General features: G+C 40.2%; 1 protein-coding gene across 1 annotated transcript in view; it reads left to right on the top strand.

The window, feature by feature from the left end:
- LOC129811331 (MAM domain-containing glycosylphosphatidylinositol anchor protein 2-like) overlaps positions 1–8,801 on the top strand; it is a 207,163-nt gene extending 198,362 nt beyond the window's left edge. Inside the window, exon 17 of the mRNA XM_055862549.1 lies at positions 776–8,801. Coding sequence (XP_055718524.1) covers positions 776–864 — 89 coding nt within the window. The 3' untranslated portion in view covers positions 865–8,801. The remainder of the gene's footprint in view (positions 1–775) is intronic.
- Positions 8,802–17,913: the final 9,112 nt, after the last annotated feature.

Here is a 17,913-nt window from a genome sequence, read left to right as displayed (position 1 = left end):
GAGAAACTGGTTTACTCGCCAAGAGTATATGCCACTGTATTTTTATTTCAGGCATCATCAGGGAAAATACATTTTAGAGGTTATGAACAAACGTCTGCTTCAAAAATATTATGCATGCCAGAAAATTGTACTGTCTGATGATTGGCCTAAAAAAGATAAATATTTTGTGCAATAGCTAATTTTCATTCCCTCATTACTTACATTACTTAAATTGGTAATGCCTTTTTAAAATTATGTTAAATCTCCTCCCAAATGGTAGATATCAGCGTCTTACATTAAAATATTAGGCTTTAGATGCTCTGTCGCTTGTACACTGGAGACTGACGGCTGGGTCTCTTTACTGATTAACAAGGTTCGGTACAAATACTACTAATGGGAATGTTTTTAAGAACCTCTTAACTGAGTTTGCTCATATAGTACTTGATGTATTTCGGCAATAAGTATAATACATGCTTGTTGCTGAGCTGCCACTGAAGTGTTGTGAGTCTACATTGAGAGAAATCACAATGCATCTATATACCAGAGGAGACTCCTCCAGAGAAGAAGAGTACGGTCCTCCTCAGAACAACTAAAAACAATCACATGTATTCTAAAGTCTTCCTTAAATCAAACACGGAATTGTACATGTTACCCACACGTCATCCCATTAGCTCAATTAAATCGTTTTGAAATGATTTTCATACATCATCCTTATCTACATCACCAACTGTATCTCTTTCTTTCTCTACTTTCTCTTTCTATCTTTCTCTATCTTTATCTTTCTCTATCCCTACAGATCTGAGATCACTGTCTCCTCCCACCGCGCATCATATATGGCAGTTCTTGGTCACACTGACCCTGGTGTTTGTGGGTCATCAGAGGTGACCCCTCTCTCCCAGGAGGAGCAACCTGATGCTGGCCCTACCCCTGTGGAAGAATCTGCAGACTTTGACTGTCTAAACCCCCCAAAACTACCAAAGATTCACTCCTCTTCAGTCTTCAGGAGAGCAGCAGCAGTCCAAGCGCTGGTCCAGGGTGGAGCATGCAGGAAACAAAAAACTCTGTCAATCTTGTTTTTTTTTTCTGAAATATGCACAGAGAGCATTTCAAGGTCAGGACTCCAGGGTCAGGATGGAGAGCCGGGTTCTCCATAGTAGACGCTCCAGTAGTAGGGGCTACACCTAATTTCCCCCCCCACAAGGTGAAGCCAGTCGAAGCAGAGTGTGGGTGCCATCATTGTGTATATTGGCTCAAGGATCGGAACGGAATGGTACATTTCTGTAAAGCACAAGGACACATGATGTGGTCCCATTTTTTTCTTTTCATTTTCATATGTTAATTGTTTGCTGCTTGTCAAGGCCAAGGAATAACTATAATTCATTGCTTAATGAGATGGGTGTTGAAGAGGTTGATTTTATGTTAAGAGTATAAAATGTACGAAATTCGCTCAATAACCCACATTGACCCGAAGTTATTTTCTCATGAATATGTTAGAGACTGCTATTCCTCTTTGTGTTGTCGCTTTAACCCCTTTTAAAACTCAGAGGCTGCCTAGGGTCGGATTCATCAAAATATGTATAAACAAACACGTGCATACCTTCTGCCCAGAGGCTAAACTCCGACTGCTTAGTGCATTATATGCATATCTGTAAGTCAATTCATCACAATTATTCCTCTGTGTTTTTTTTTTTGAGGTTGCTTAAAATGTTGGTTTCATTAAAAAGTGCATACACTGGTTACTTTACTATGTAGTGGCTGAACTATGGTGTGCCTGGCGTAATCAACCTCTGGACCTCTGCACAGTCAACTCTATTAGATCCTTTCGACCTACTGTAGGGGCTTCTCTGTTGCCCTTAACTTCTACAATGTGATTTAATGAACAGTGACATGAAATATCTCTCTTTCATTATCTAAACGGGATTGATGAGGATTTTTAAAGCTAAAGTAGTCTAGCTTGTATTAACAATGGTAGTTGCAATCCAGCCATTTGTATGAAAGTTTAGCGTCTCTTTTATTTCACTTTCTATTACCTAGCTTCTCCTTTCACCTCCTGACCAATCACTAATCGATCAGGTCACATGTAGTGCTTAAAGACCAGGGCCCGGTTTCCCAAAAGCATCTTAAGGCTAAATTCATCGTTAGAAACTTCTTAAGAGCATAGGTAAATCTCTGAGCTGTTTCCCAAAACCATCGCTCTTAACGTTGCACTTGAAAATGCTTGAAATCGGACACTTGCCTCGGACCACTCGTAGAACATGTGCGTCGTTAGATGCTTTTTTTGCCCTCCTGCATCACTCTGTAATCAGAAAATCTCTGCTAAACATAGAATCACATTGTTATCTGCGCCGATAAAGTTGACTACAAATACAAAGTTGGCATTGTCTTTTCAATTGATACAAACAATTTCAAGATGCTTGAAATTAAAACTGAGATGACTGCATTCAAATAGAAATACAGTAGGCTATAGGCCTATTTCAATCACATTGAAATACTATATATTTCATGTTCAATCAATTGAGTTCTATTTTGCTGCTTGTAGGCTACTGTCTATTTTGTCTCAATATATTTCATAATGTGTAGCCTAACATGTGGCATGATGTGCTAAATCTTGATTTACCTCATTATTATAGGGTAAGCATTAGAACAAGCCTCCTCAATATTTGAAGCCATAGGTGCTAATATCTTTCTAGGAGCTGATCCATCATCAGGATTGATGAATAATTCTAATGTTAAGGTAAGATTTGAATGGGGAAAACTGATCTGAGAGCAGCGCTGCCTTTCTTTCTATTCTATCCTACCAGTGTTGACACATGTCTGTCTCAACGACACACTAACATGCTGACCAGAGCGGACACGTCGCGTGCGCGAGCGTTGCAAAATAAATGTAGAAATCCATGTTATTCAATTACTGCACCCACACTGCTCGCACGCTCCAACAAACTTCTGCGTTGCCAAGGGCTAAAATAGAAGTAATTCCTATTTCTGACGCAGATCGCGCTGCAAGTCCTGCCTCTCCCATCTCCTCATTGGTTTATAGAAGCAGGTACCCACGTGCCATCTCCTCATTGGTTCTACCCACGTGGGTGATTGAAAGACAAACTGTTTTGCCGGTCGTGGTGGTAATAGTATGAAAGTTTAGATGCCAATCATCATATAAGTTCAAAGATGAAAAAGCCTGGAAGGAGGAGAGATGACTAGAAACGATTCGGTTGACCGTTTTATGTGTGGATTAATTGTCGGAGTAGAATACCTTGTGCATTTCAGGTAAAATAACAACTCAATGTTTACATCCCAGGACAAATTAGCTAGCAACAGCAAGCTAGCTAAATAGGATAAATTAGCTAGCAAGTGCAAGCTAGCTAGCTAAATTGCCATACGTGTTTCATGGTTTTCGACCTGTCCCCAAATTAATGTAATTGGTTCAGAGTTTGTTTTCATATTTTAACCTGAAAAGAATCTGTTGAGCAAGGCACTTAACCCTAGTAAGTCACTCTGGAAAAGAGTGTCTGCTAAATGTCAAGAAAAAAATTACTCAAAAAATTACTGGAGGAAATTCAAGCTCATGTTATTTTATTTCATGTTATAGTAGTTTCTCTCTTGCAACTGCCAAGATTAATATCCGTTTTCAATACAAGTCATTGTCCTGACCTTTGATTTCTGCATGGCTCCATAAAGCACATAAAAATATGTACTACAAAAAAAAGAAAAACCTTGAATGTCAATGCTATCTTTCTCTTCCTGCATGAGTTGTACTCATTGATCATGATACTGTGTCCATGCATGCTTGTGTCAGTCTTCGGAAGGTTACTTTATGAACAGCTGTTTTTGCATCTTTTGCTAGTCCTCTCGGGATAAGATAAGACGCTGCTGTGTGCCATGAAATCAAGTGCCTTCAGACTTAGTGGAAGATTACATGAATGGAAAAACCGACATTGGCTAGTTTACCATCCAAGCATTTGCCCCTTAGGCACATTTTATAGAGAAATAATCAATCATGCTGTAATCTGCAGCTAACTCTAGAATCAAGGGTCAACTCTGCATGTGGTGGCACAGTGTCAAATTATGGATATCTACACAGCTCTCTTTATTTTGACCTAGGAGAATGACTTACTGCCCTTGACAGTCTAGGCTTTTGGAGTGGGACTTGTGCTCAAGCAGAGAAAGGATGGTGGCCAAGCTTTGTCAGAGTGACTGAGCGAGAACGGGGAGCTCTTAGAAATAAGCAATGACAAAAAAATCGACTTGTAGGGAGGGATGCTTTTGAAGTCTACCAATTCATTTCAGCTGGACCCGCTGAGAAAGACATTATTGCGACTTTGTCCAAGGACTGTGAAAGGAAGACCTTTCAGGTGTGACTCTTACGGCTGATAATGGCCTTGGCTTACCTGGGTGTCTGTCAGTCCATTAGATCAGGCTGTGTGGTTCTCACAGACCTATTTTAGTACTCAAATAAGAGTGCAACTCTACTTTTACAGAAACTGTAAAGACCTTGGAACTACCTGAGACCATGAGTTACCTTAACCAGCTGGTTTTTGAAGAAAAAAATATGTATTGTAAAATTACTCTACTATTGTTCGTAAAAAACATGTTTTGGGAGAAAATGTACATTTCCCTTTTTATTTTCTGATTCCTTTTTTTTTTTTTTTTTACAGAATAATCAGAAATAGGCTGTAAGGGTCCTATTCTGACTTAGGAAATTACACCTTTCTTACGCACACCTTTCCTACGCACTTCTCAGTAGGCCGTGACAGTGTTTACAGAGGAAGCAAATTAAGGTAAACGAAACAATGTCATTAAATGGAATAATAATGTAGGCAACACCAAGTGAAGGGAAGTAACAGTAAATTGGCAGTTGAATATGTGTGGTTATTAGGTCTACTGACGGTCGATACTGATAGTGACTAATATTTAAATGTTAGAAATAGGAAACAGACAGTCGGGGTAGCCTATAATTAAGGAATTAGAGCGTGCCCATCCCTGAAAATTAAAAGGCAGTACAATTTAAATTCTGCATATTTCATAAACTTTCATGTGGGAAAGTTGCTATGTTGATATGCTTCAGGTTGCTGCCATATGAGTGGTTTCACATTGGTCTCCAGTGATTATGAGGGAAAATATATCTAAAACAAGTGTCATTTATGTTTATAATTCCTTTATCCAAACGGATTACTCATTTATCCAGCTCTTCTTAAAAGCTCTTATCCAGCTGTAAATAACAGGGCAGAATAAAGTAGATGCTTTTTCCACTTGGAACCGGTAGGTTTGCCAGACCTTATTCATGGTTTAGTCTCACGTAAAGGTGGTGGAATTATTAGGGAATTAAGTCAGAATATGGCGTATCTGCAGACACACCTCCACCATTCCCTCATTTACTCAATCTCCACCCAAAACTAATAGCAGGTGAATAGCATGCTATTCTCATGTTTATATTCAAGGTCAGAATACGCATAGAGAGAAAAGTGCGTTAAAAAAGGGGATTACGTTCCATTAACCCATGCTTAACTCAGGTCGGAATCGGGCCCTAAGCAAATACATATGGTGAACATCACATTATAAAATATTCTGTAAGAAACCATTTGTCATTCAAAAAGCACAAGATGACACAAAACAGATTTTGACAAAATGTAGTACATTTCTCACACAGATTTAGGCCGAGACAGTTCCTCTCAGCAACCTGTTAAAACAGAAGAAAATGTGTTCTTCTCTGTTCAATGAAATTATTAATGTAAATCATAGCATGTGTGGTCACTTTTAATAATAGAAAATATAACATTTCATTGAACAGTTCGCTTTATAACTTCCATTCTCCCATGTCTCTCAATTCAATATTTGATTGCATTGTTTATCTGCAGACGTTAAAGGGAAAATCCACTCAAATTATATTTTGGTCTTTTTTTCATTAGTCATGACGCGCTCAAAACAACTAGGAACTTCGGAACTTGGAAATCTCAGACGTCAGTATGTTCAAAACAACTGGAAACTCGGGGGAAAAAACGAGCTCAGACTGGGAAAAATAGTTTTGGACGTTCATCCAACTCGTAATTTCAAGCTCCGACTTTCTGACCAGAAGATCATTGACATCATGATTTGACCTTGTTTCTTAATGAGTTCCCAGTTGTTTTGAAAGCACCATCATTTCAAGAGGCAAAGTGTCACTGGCCGCATCATCATGACAATGCAAAATGCATCATATGATGTAGCCGGTGACACTTTGATTCTTGAAAGTCCAATATCATTAAAACTTCCCTGCTGACATGCAAAACATTTTAGGATTGTATCAACAGTGGACTAATGAAAAATATACCAAAAGATAGTTTTTGGCCGTATTTTCCCTCATGACTACTTCAAAGTAATGGATACAGATACAGCAGATACATTTTTCATTGCTTCTGGTCCGCTCTGTCATTCTATACTGAACTAAAATATAAACACAATATGTAAAGTGTTGGTCCCATGTTTCATGAGCTGAAATAAAAAATCTCAGAAAGTTACCGTATGCATAAAAAGCTTATTTCTATCAAAGTTTGTGCACAAATTTGGGAGTGCTGAGGAGTATTTCTGTCTTTAATAAAGCCCTTTTGTGGGTAAAAACTAATTCTGATTGGCTGAATCTGGCTCCCAAGTAGGTGGGCCTATGCCCTCCCAGGCCCACCCATGGCTGCGCCCCTGCCCAGTCATGTTAAATCCATAGATTAGGGCCTAATGAAGTTATTTCAATTGAGTGATTTCCTTTTATGAATCTCAATAAAATCCTTGCAAGTGTTGCATGTTGCGTTTATATGTTTGTTCAGTATATACATACAGTTGAAGTCGGAAGTTTACATACACCTTAGCCAAATATATTTAAACTCAGTTTTCCACAATTCCTGACATTTAATCCTGGTAAAAAATTCCCTGTCTTAGGTCAGTTAGGATCACCACTTTATTTTAATAATGTGAAATGTCAGAATAATAGGAGAGAGAATGATTTATTTCAGCTTTTATTTCTTGCATCACATTCCCAGTGGGTCAGAAGTGTACATACACTCAATTAGTATTTGGTAGCATTGCCTTTAAATTGTTTAACTTGGGTCAAACGTTTCGGGTAGCCTTCCACAAGCTTCCCACAGTAAGTTGGGTGAATTTTGGCCCATTCCTCCTGACAGAGCTGGTGTAACTGAGTCAGGTTTGTAGGCCTCCTTGCTCACACACGCTTTTTCAGTTCTTCCCACAAATTTTCTATAGGATTGAGGTCATGGGCTTTGTGATGGCCACGCCAATACCTTGACTTTGTTGTCCTTAAGCCATTTTGCCACAACTTTGGAAGTATGCTTGCGGTCATTGTCCATTTGCAAGACCCATTTGCGACCAAGCTTTAACTTCCTGACTGATGTCTTGAGATGTTGCTTCAATATATCCACATCATTTTCCTACCTCATGATGCCATCTATTTTGTGAAGTGCACCAGTCCCTCCCGCAGCAAAGCACCCCGACAACATGATGCTGCCACCCCCGTGCTTCACGGTTGGGATGTTCTTTGGCTTGCAAGCCTCCCCCTTTTTCCTCCAAACATAACGATGGTCATTATGGCCAAACAGTTCTATTTTTGTTTCATCAGACCAGAAGTATTTGGTCTTCGATCTTTGTCCCCATGTGCAGTTGCAAATCGTAGTCTGGCTTTTTTATGGCGGTTTTGGAGCAGTGGCTTCTTCCTTGCTGAGCGGCCTTTCAGGTTATGTCGATATAGGACTCGTTTTACTGTGGATATAGATACCTTTGTACCTGTTTCCTCCAGCATCTTCACAAGGTCCTTTGCTGTTGTTCTGGGATTGATTTGCACTTTTCGAACCAAAGTACGTTCATCTCTAGGAGACAAAACGCGTCTCCTTCCTCAGTGGTATGATGGCTGCGTGGTCCCATGGTGTTTATACTTGTGTACTATTGTTTGTACAGATGAACGTGGTACCTTCAGGCGTTTGGAAATTCCTCCCAAGGATGAACCAGACTTGTGGAGGTCTAAAAAGAAAAATCTGAGGTCTTGGTTGATTTCTTTTGATTTTCCCATGATGTCAAGCAAAGAGGCACTTTTGAAGGTAGGCTTTGAAATACATCCACAGGTACACCTCCAATTGACTCAAATGTTGTCAATTAGCTTTTCAGAAGCTTCTAAAGCCATGACATCATTTTCTGGAATTTTCCAAGCTGTTTAAGGGCACAGTCAACTTAGTGTATGTAAACTTCTGACCCACTGGAATTGTGATACAGTGAATTATAAGTGAAATAATCTGTCTGTGAACAATTGTTTGAAAAATGACTTGTGTAATGTACAAAGTAGATGTCCTAACCCGACTTGCCAGAACTGTAGTTTGTTAACAAGAAATCTGTGGAGTGGTTGAAAAACGAGTTTTAATGACTCCAACCTAAGTGTATGTAAACTTCCGACTTCAACTGTAAGTACCGCCAGCAAACTGATTTCATTTGATTCATTTCATTGCTTTTTAATGTATGTCAACAAAACAAATTCTCTCCTAGCCTACCATCTTGAGCCAAGTTAGCGTTTCAATTCTACCCTCAAAGTAAACCCATATATTCTATTGTACAGCAGATTTCAACTGGCACTTTAACTCAATAATGCATTTGCTCAAATGGGAACAAAATAAATGTATTATTTGGGGGTAATCATTCTCTTGACAACAACACCCCAGAACAGAACTTTATCTAACTATCAGAAAAAATAATATTTTATAACTATTATTATCTGCAACAGACCACCTGTCATAATTTGGATTTGATTTCCCAGATGATTACATTGCATTATTATGAATAAATACCCTTCAAATGTCTTCATCCTGTGTCATCTGTTTATTAGGACAACAACTTATTCTCAGTGAAATGATCGGTAATATTTCATCATGTTGTTACTCGTCACCAGAAAATACGTCTTTGAAGAATGTGTCTGATAGTGAGTTGATGAGAGAGATTTACAGTGATCTATAAAAATACTGAATAGGACCAAATAGTTCCTGTTCAGTAGATTTATTTAGACTCACAGTTCTTTGATTCCAAGAAAGCCACAAAAATTGATATCTTTATTCTAACCACAGAGCACCATTGCAACTTCTGTTAACTTTCATTATTGGTGTTTACTGTCCCTTGGCCTTCGCTTAGCCCCTGCTAAACAACTCAATATGTATTTCATACACTGTAAGCCCTGGGGATACATTACCAACCTTACCTTGAGTTGAAATGCAATGTGTATACAGCTTGTGTTCTCACCATTAATGCATTGCTTATGTATTCAGTAAGTAAAACGTTCTTTCCAGAGCCACCAGCAAAAGCATCTTCTCTCGGTGCAGACGAGATGCTGGACACGGTTTACATCTGGCCGGGAGGGCCCCCATCTGCTCCCAGGTGGAGTACAAAGACTCCCTCATGCATATTAGCCCGGCAACATTTGGCACCGTTGATGCTAGTGTAAAGTTAACCTGAATGTTCTTAAAGCATCAACACAGTAGGTCTCACATGGGTTTCTTCCTTCCTAATCCGGAACTTTTACCTCCCGTGTTATACAGTATGAAGATTACTCTTGAGTCTTAAGGGTTTTGCAGGATTTATATATACTGAACAAAAATATGAACGCAACATGCAACAATTTCAAAGATTTTACTGAGTTAAAGTTAATATAAGGAAATCAGTCAGTTGAAATAAATAAATTAGGCCCTAATTTATGGATTTCACATGACTTGGCAGGGATGTAGCGATGGGTGGGCCTATACTCTCCCACTGGGGAGCCAAACCCAGCCATTCAGAATGAGATTTCTCCCCACAAAAGGGCTTTATTAGAGAGAGAAATACTCCTCAGCACCCACCACCCCTCTCAGATGATTCTGCTGGTGAAGAAGCTAGATGTGGAGGTCCTGGGCTGGCGTATTTAAACTTGGTCTGCGGTTGTGAGGACGGTTGGACGTACTGCCAAATGATCTAAAACAACGTTGGAGGCAGGTTATGGTAGAGAAATTAACATTAAATGATCTGGCAACAGCTCTGGTGGACATTTCCTGCAGTCAGCATGCCAATTGCACACTCCCGCAAACTTGAGACATCTGTGACGCTGTGTTGTGCGACAAAACTGCACATTTTAAAGTGGCCATTTATTATCCCCAGCAAAAGCTCATGAAACATGGGACCAACACTTTACATGTTGCATTTATATTTTTGTTCCGTGTAGTTTTCATAGCTAGTCATGATCACAGTGAAGCGACACCACAGTATCCTGAGGGTCTGTATCTGACACTGTTTACGGTGGAGCAGGCAGCACAGTATCCTGAGGGTCTGTATCTGACACTGTTTACGTTGGAGCAGACAGCACAGTATCCTGAGGGTCTGTATCTGACACTGTTTATGGTGGAGCAGACAGCACAGTATCCTGAGGGTCTGTATCTGACACTGTTTACGTTGGAGCAGACAGCACAGTATCCTGAGGGTCTGTATCTGACACTGTTTACGGTGGAGCAGACAGCACAGTATCCTGAGGGTCTGTATCTGACACTGTTTACGTTGGAGCAGACAGCACAGTATCCCGAGGGTCTGTATCTGACACTGTTTACGTTGGAGCAGACAGCACAGTATCCCGAGGGTCTGTATCTGACACTGTTTACGTTGGAGCAGACAGCACAGTATCCCGAGGGTCTGTATCTGACACTGTTTACGTTGGAGCAGACAGCACAGTATCCCGAGGGTCTGTATCTGACACTGTTTACGTTGGAGCAGACAGCACAGTATCCCGAGGGTCTGTATCTGACACTGTTTACGTTGGAGCAGACAGCACAGTATCCCGAGGGTCTGTATCTGACACTGTTTACGTTGGAGCAGACAACACAGTATCCCGAGGGTCTGTATCTGACACTGTTTACGTTGGAGCAGACAGCACAGTATCCCGAGGGTCTGTATCTGACACTGTTTACGTTGGAGCAGACAGCACAGTATCCCGAGGGTCTGTATCTGACACTGTTTACGTTGGAGCAGACAGCAAAGTATCCCGAGGGTCTGTATCTGACACTGTTTACGTTGGAGCAGACAGCACAGTATCCTGAGGGTCTGTATCTGACACTGTTTACGTTGGAGCAGACAGCACAGTATCCTGAGGGTCTGTATCTGACACTGTTTACGTTGGAGCAGACAGCACAGTATCCTGAGGGTCTGTATCTGACACTGTTTACGTTGGAGCAGACAGCACAGTATCCTGAGGGTCTGTATCTGACACTGTTTACGTTGGAGCAGACAGCACAGTATCCCGAGGGTCTGTATCTGACACTGTTTACGGTGGAGCAGACCTGGGTTCAAATAGTATTTGAAATCCTTTTCAAAATATTTCTAATTCTTAAGCTGTGCTCGTGTAACAGTATAACTTTAAACCGTCCCCTCGCCCCGACCCGGGCGCGAACCAGGGACCCTCTGCACACATCAACAACTGACACCCACGAAGCGTCGTTACCCATCGCTCCACAAAAGCCGCGGCCCTTGCAGAGCAAGGGGAAACCCTACATCTAGGTTTCAGAGCAAGTGACGTAACTGATTGAAACGCTACTAGCGCGTACCCGCTAACTAGCTAGCCATTTCACATCCGTTACACTCGATTAAGCTTGCCAGCGGCAATGGAACCAATGGAATAGTCCTAAAAGTGCAAACTTTGCCCATCTGGCACTCCAACCAGGTTCAAGCAAACACTCAAAGTATTTTAATACTATCTAAACCCATCCTTTGAGGATGTGTATTGATATTGAGGGTTATTCTCCTGTATGAAAAGAAAACACAGAACTTATTAGAATGAACAAGCTGATTGGTTATCACACAAGTTATGCTGCATAATCCAGGTGTGTACAGTACACTTTTACCAGATCCTATTATGGCATCCTGTCATCAGTATCACTGGCTGATGCTGTAATTGTGTGGCCTGGCACGGAGGCAGTGTCACCTCCATTAACGCTAGGGTGGAAGAGTGATAGCCAATTAACATGGCACGGTGATGAAAGATATGGAGGCTGTGGAGACACGTACATTTCCCAGCTGCCTTCTAAGCTGACATTGACATTTTCTATTCCGCTATAGATGGTATTCTCCAAGGCCTTTGGATAATATTTTACGTACTTCTGTTTGTTTGTCAATCTACTGCAGGGCAACTTTGTTAGTCAGTCTAAATCGGACACCGGCTGGGGGGCCCCGTTGATTTTGTTAGTCAGTCTCACTCAGATACCGGCCGGTGGCCCCGTTGATTTTGTTAGTAAGTCTAAATCAGATACCGGCCGGGGGGGGGGCATTGAGGTTGTTAGTCAGTCTCACTCAGATACCGTCCGGGGCGTTGATTTTGTTAGTCAGTCCAAATCAGATACCGTCCGGGGCGTTGATTTTGTTAGTCAGTCTAAATCAGATACCGGCCGGGGCGTTGATTTTGTTAGTCAGTCTCATTCAGATATCATATTAAAAACTGATAACATTTATATCCATCCTATGGTGAAATGTGCAGTTATAAAATTGCAAAAACAATTCTCCTGAACTTATTTAGGCTTGCCATAACAAAGGGGTTGACAACTTATTGACTCAAGGAAAATATTTCTCTAAACATAATTCGACTTTGACATTATGGGGTATTGTCTGTAGGCCAGTAACACAAAATCATTTAAAATTCTGTCTAACACAACAAAATGTGAAAAAAGTCAAGGAATGTGAATACTTTATGAAGGCTCTGTACATAAGTTCAGGGGTAAAAATTTGCTCAACAAGTCACACAGTAAGTTGCATGGACTCACTCTGTGTGCATTAATAGTGTTTAACGTGATTTCTAAATGATTACCCAATCTCTGTACCCCACACATACAATTATCTGTAAGGTCCACAATACTAACTTAATTGACAGAGTGAAAAGAAGGAAGCCTGTACAGAATATAAATATTCCAAAACATACATCCTGTTTGTAATAGGGCTCTAAAGTAATACTGCAAAAAATGTGTTAAAGAAATTCACTTTTTGTCCTGAATACAAAGCATTATGTTTGAGGAAAATCCAACACAACACATCATTCTGAATGGCCATGTTCTGTTATAATCTCCACCCGGCACAGCCAGAAGAGGACTGGCCACCCCTCATAGCCTGGTTCCTCTCTAGGTTTCTTCCTAGGTTTTGGCCTTTCTAGGGAGTTTTTCCTAGCCACCGTGCTTCTACACCTGCATTGCTTGCTGTTTGGGGTTTTAGGCTGGGTTTCTGTACAGCACTTCGAGATATTAGCTGATGTACGAAGGGCTATATAAAATAAACTTGATTGATTGATTGATCATTGAGTACTCATGCTTCAATTTTTCAATCAGGTGGTGGCCTGCATCATGTTATGGGTATGCTTATCATCAGCAAGGACAAGGGAGTTTTTGTTTTTGGTTAAAAAAACAGAATAGAGCTAAGCACAAGTAAAATCCTAGAGGAAAACTTGATTCAGTCTGCTTTCCAACAGACACTGGGAGAAAAATTCACCTTCAGCAGGACAATAACCTAAAACACAAGGCCAATATACACTGGAGTTGCTTACCAAGACGACATTGAATGTTCCTGAGTGGCCTAGGTAAAGTTTTGACTTAAATCGACTTGAAAATCTATGGCAAGACTTGAAAATGGCAGTCAAGCAATGATCAACCACCAACTTGACAGAGCTTGATTAATTTTTGAAAGAATTATGTGCAAATATTGTACAGGTGTGCAAAGTTCTTAGGGACCTACCCAGAAAGACTCACAGCTGTTATGTATTGACTCAGGTGGTTGAATACTTATCTTATCAAGATATATTAGTGTTTAATTTTCAATAATTGTTTATAAAATGGTCGAATCTTTCTTCCACTTTGACATTACAGAGTATTAAATCCATTTAAATCCCACTTGCACACAACAATATGTGGAAAAAAGTCAAGGGGTGTGAATACTTTCTGAAAGGCACTGTATGTTTGCAAAAACACATATTATTTCAATGCTGTGGCAATGGTAGAATGTGCTGTGTCGTATGCGCAGTCAGTTAATACATTTCCTCCAGCATTAAATTTTATTAATTTAAGTTTGTCATGAATCAAGAGATAAGTATGTTAATCATACTGTCAACAAAACACTGGAATAGATCAATATTTATTTCCAACATTTGCATTTCTTCTGACTTTAACATGACCCTAAGCATTCATAGTTTAATATTTTCACAAATGTATACTGTTAACGTTTGATCCCGGATGAGCCACCAAATGTTGGAAAATATCCTTCTATTGATACCTTCTCCTATGGCCTACAGCTTCCTGTTGCTGTCACGTTCCTGACCTGTTTTCCTTTGTTATGTATTTGTTTTAGTTGGTCAGGGCGTGAGTTGGGTGGGTTGGTCTAGGTTTCTATTGCTATGTTGGCTTTTTGTGTTCGGCCTGGTATGATTCTCAATCAGAGACAGGTGTGTATCGTTTGTCTCTGATTGGGAGTCATACTAAGGCAGCCAGGGTTTCACTGGTGTTTTGAGGGTGTTTGTTCTTGTGTCAGCGTTTGGGCCACACAGGACTGTTGCAGGTTAGTCACGTTTGTTGTTTTGTTAATTTGTAGTGTTTGTTGGTTTGCCATTAAATCATGAATACCTACTACTCCGCATCTTGGTCCGATCCATGCTCCTCCTCGTCTGAGGAGGAGAACGACTACGACAACCGTAACAGTTGCCGTGTATTTTGCTCCTGTTGTGGTCAGATTGGGATAAGAAAGAAGATAGTTACTTCTAATGTCATACAGATTCCCTCCCGCGTCTCCGATATGAACATCCTCACCTCAGGGAACCTTTAAGACGAGGACACATCAAAGGAAATTAGAAGGCTTTGAACCGGTGATCCTCATTTGATCCCGCTCTTGTTCATGTTCTAAAATAACTCTGGAGAACCTTTGGAAAGAGGAGGTTGGATATCCTTGCTTTCCACAGATTGAAGTCACCATCTATAGTCTGGGTTCTGTTACATCACTATATGGAGAAAACAATATGGAGTCTATTGGCTATTCAGACCACCTATCAGAGCGCTTAGGATCCCATACTTGAACTATTGTATGTGGTTGGTGTCATGACATACTGCTTTTGTTTTGCTTTATTAGCTATTGTTATTCAAGATATTACATACCACTTTCCCAGTGTATCTAAGGGAGCAAAAAACACATTTACAATTCACACATGTGTATAATACACGCTTGTACATGTGTGAAATACACGCTTGTACATGTGTATAATACACGCTTGTACATGTGTGAAATACACGCTTGTACATGTGTGAAATACACGCTTGTACATGTGTGAAATACACGCTTGTACATGTGTGAAATACACGCTTGTACATGTGTATAATACACGCTTGTACATGTGTATAATACACGCTTGTACATGTGTATAATACACGCTTGTACATGTGTATAATACACGCTTGTACATGTGTGAAATACACGCTTGTACATGTGTGAAACAGGACAAATATAATCACCCAGCAAATTATTTGTTGTTATTATTTTCAATTGTTGATATTAATTTGAGTGTCAACCACCCTTTTTCATGATTGATTTCCTCCAAAAGTATCTCTGAAATACAGCACATCATGGACAATACGTGTGGTATATTATAATATTTATTATTGGGAAGTGGGAAACTGTGAAATAGGAAGTTGTAAATCCAACATGATTGTGTTCAAGTGCTTTTGAAGTTGGAAATATTATTCAACCAATAAGATTTTAGGTAAGCTAGCTAACATTACTACTAATAAAGTTAGCTAAAGTTAATTTGGTTCTGTTTCCCCCTACTGTGGATTCCATCTTTAAAATTGACAATATGGTCAAACTTGCTACATTATCTATATTAATGTGTTTGTAATTGTCAAAAATGTATTTGTTGTCATCGTTTGGTTTAAAGGTAAAAGGTCAATGGTGAAACATCACAACTCAGCAACTCGGGTAAGAGTTTCTGCAAGTTTACCACTGGTAATTACGACTTGGGGGTCGTTCAAGTGAAACTTCCCAGTCTGATCTACAAACTTCCGATAACTTTGATAGCATGTAAACACCCCATATGTTTCCTTCATATTTGACAATGATTTTCCACCCTTTGCCCTTAGCCTGATGGCATAGTCCAGTGATAGACAACCGTGGTCCTGGAGTGTTACAGGCACCATGTTTTTTGATTTAACCGACCTGGAAGACCAGGTGTGTTGAATTCAGGAAATCACTGAGCTGATCAATTAGCTAAGTAGCTCAATGTGGCGTCTAATTGGGGCAAAATCCTGCAGTACTTGCGGCAATCCAGGAACAGGGTTGTCTACCCCTGGCCTAGTCGGTGATGATTTGAGGCCTTTCCATTAGGTTATGTCTAAAGTGTAATTTATGGTCTGAAGGCCCCACCCAACAAGCAAGGCCGTTTATCACCCGTGACAACCCCACCAGGCAAATGTACATCTCAATGTGAAAATTTAAAGGGCAAGTCTCTTTCCTTAAACTGGAATATAATTCCAATCGGACAGCTACCTTGACTCCTTTATTTACCATGTAAAAGCACTGGGAACTTGGACTGCGTAGCTACGATACATCATCTTTAAATGGATTTTCAATTTGGTCTGAGTGTGTTAAGTGGATCAAAGATAGACCACTATACTGTCTGGAAATTCACTTGCCTATTAGCTAAAAGTGGGTTGCTCAGTTCTAGGAAATCCTTGTGATTATAGACTGGGTAGTAACAACGCAAGGACATTTCCTAATTTCTCATTTCTGTAAGGTTGTTATTGTACACGTGTTCCCGTTCCCGTCCCCACCTCTTTAAGGAATACCTAGGATAGAATAAAGTAATCCTTCTAACCCCCCCCCCCCCCCCCTTAAAAGATTTAGATGCACTATTGTAAAGTGGCTGTTCCACTGGATATCATAAGGTGAAAGCACCAATTTGTAAGTCGCTCTGGATAAGAGCGTCTGCTAAATGACTTAAATCTAAATGTTAAATAAAATGATGCTGTGCACTTACCTAAAGCAGGACTCTGGCTTGTGTACTTGGCAAACTGACGTCTCCATAGAGCTCTGTTTAGATTTATATGGATGACGTCACTCCATACCTGGCAGGGGTTGTAGTCTGTTCCGTGAGGTCAATTTAGTAGTGGGGCAATGCAGCAGTAATGGTCTGCTATTGAATGAGGGGGATAATACATGAGCGATAAAATGCAAGCAAAAATACCCACTGGGCATAATTAACAGATTGCTCTGTGATACCTTTTACAAGAAGAGATCTTAAATTGTACTATGCACTGTTATCCTTTTTTCCCTTCAAATGTATGTTGATTTCGAAGCACGCACAATTAAAGTCTCTCAGAATGTCAATCTGAAATCCGAATATGGGTGTGTCTGAAATGACAACCTATTTCCTCTACAGTGCAGTACTTTTGACCATGGTGCCTTGTTATAGGGAATAGGGTGCCATGTTATAGGGAATAGGGTGCCATGTTATAGGGAATAGGGTGCCATGTTATAGGGAATAGGGTGCCTTGTTATAGGGAATAGGGTGCCATGTTATAGGGAATAGGGTGCCATGTTATAGGGAATAGGGTGCCTTGTTATAGGGAATAGGGTGCCTTGTTATAGGGAATAGGGTGCCATGTTATAGGGAATAGGGTGCCTTGTTATAGGGAATAGGGTGCCATGTTATAGGGAATAGGGTGCCATGTTATAGGGAATAGGGTGCCTTGTTATAGGGAATAGGGTACCTTGTTATAGGGAATTTTATTTTATTTTTTATTTCACCTTTATTTAACCAGGTAGGCTAGTTGAGAACAAGTTCTCATTTGCAACTGCGACCTGGCCAAGATAAAGCATAGCAGTGTGAAAAGACAACAACACAGAGTTACACATGGAGTAAACAACAAACAAGTCAATAACATGGTA

This window comes from Salvelinus fontinalis, chromosome 15 (genome assembly GCF_029448725.1).
Source record: "Salvelinus fontinalis isolate EN_2023a chromosome 15, ASM2944872v1, whole genome shotgun sequence".
NCBI classification, from domain to species: Eukaryota; Metazoa; Chordata; class Actinopteri; order Salmoniformes; family Salmonidae; genus Salvelinus; species Salvelinus fontinalis.
The sequence above is the reverse complement of the archived record's forward strand: the minus strand, read 5'-3'. Positions and strand labels throughout refer to the sequence as shown.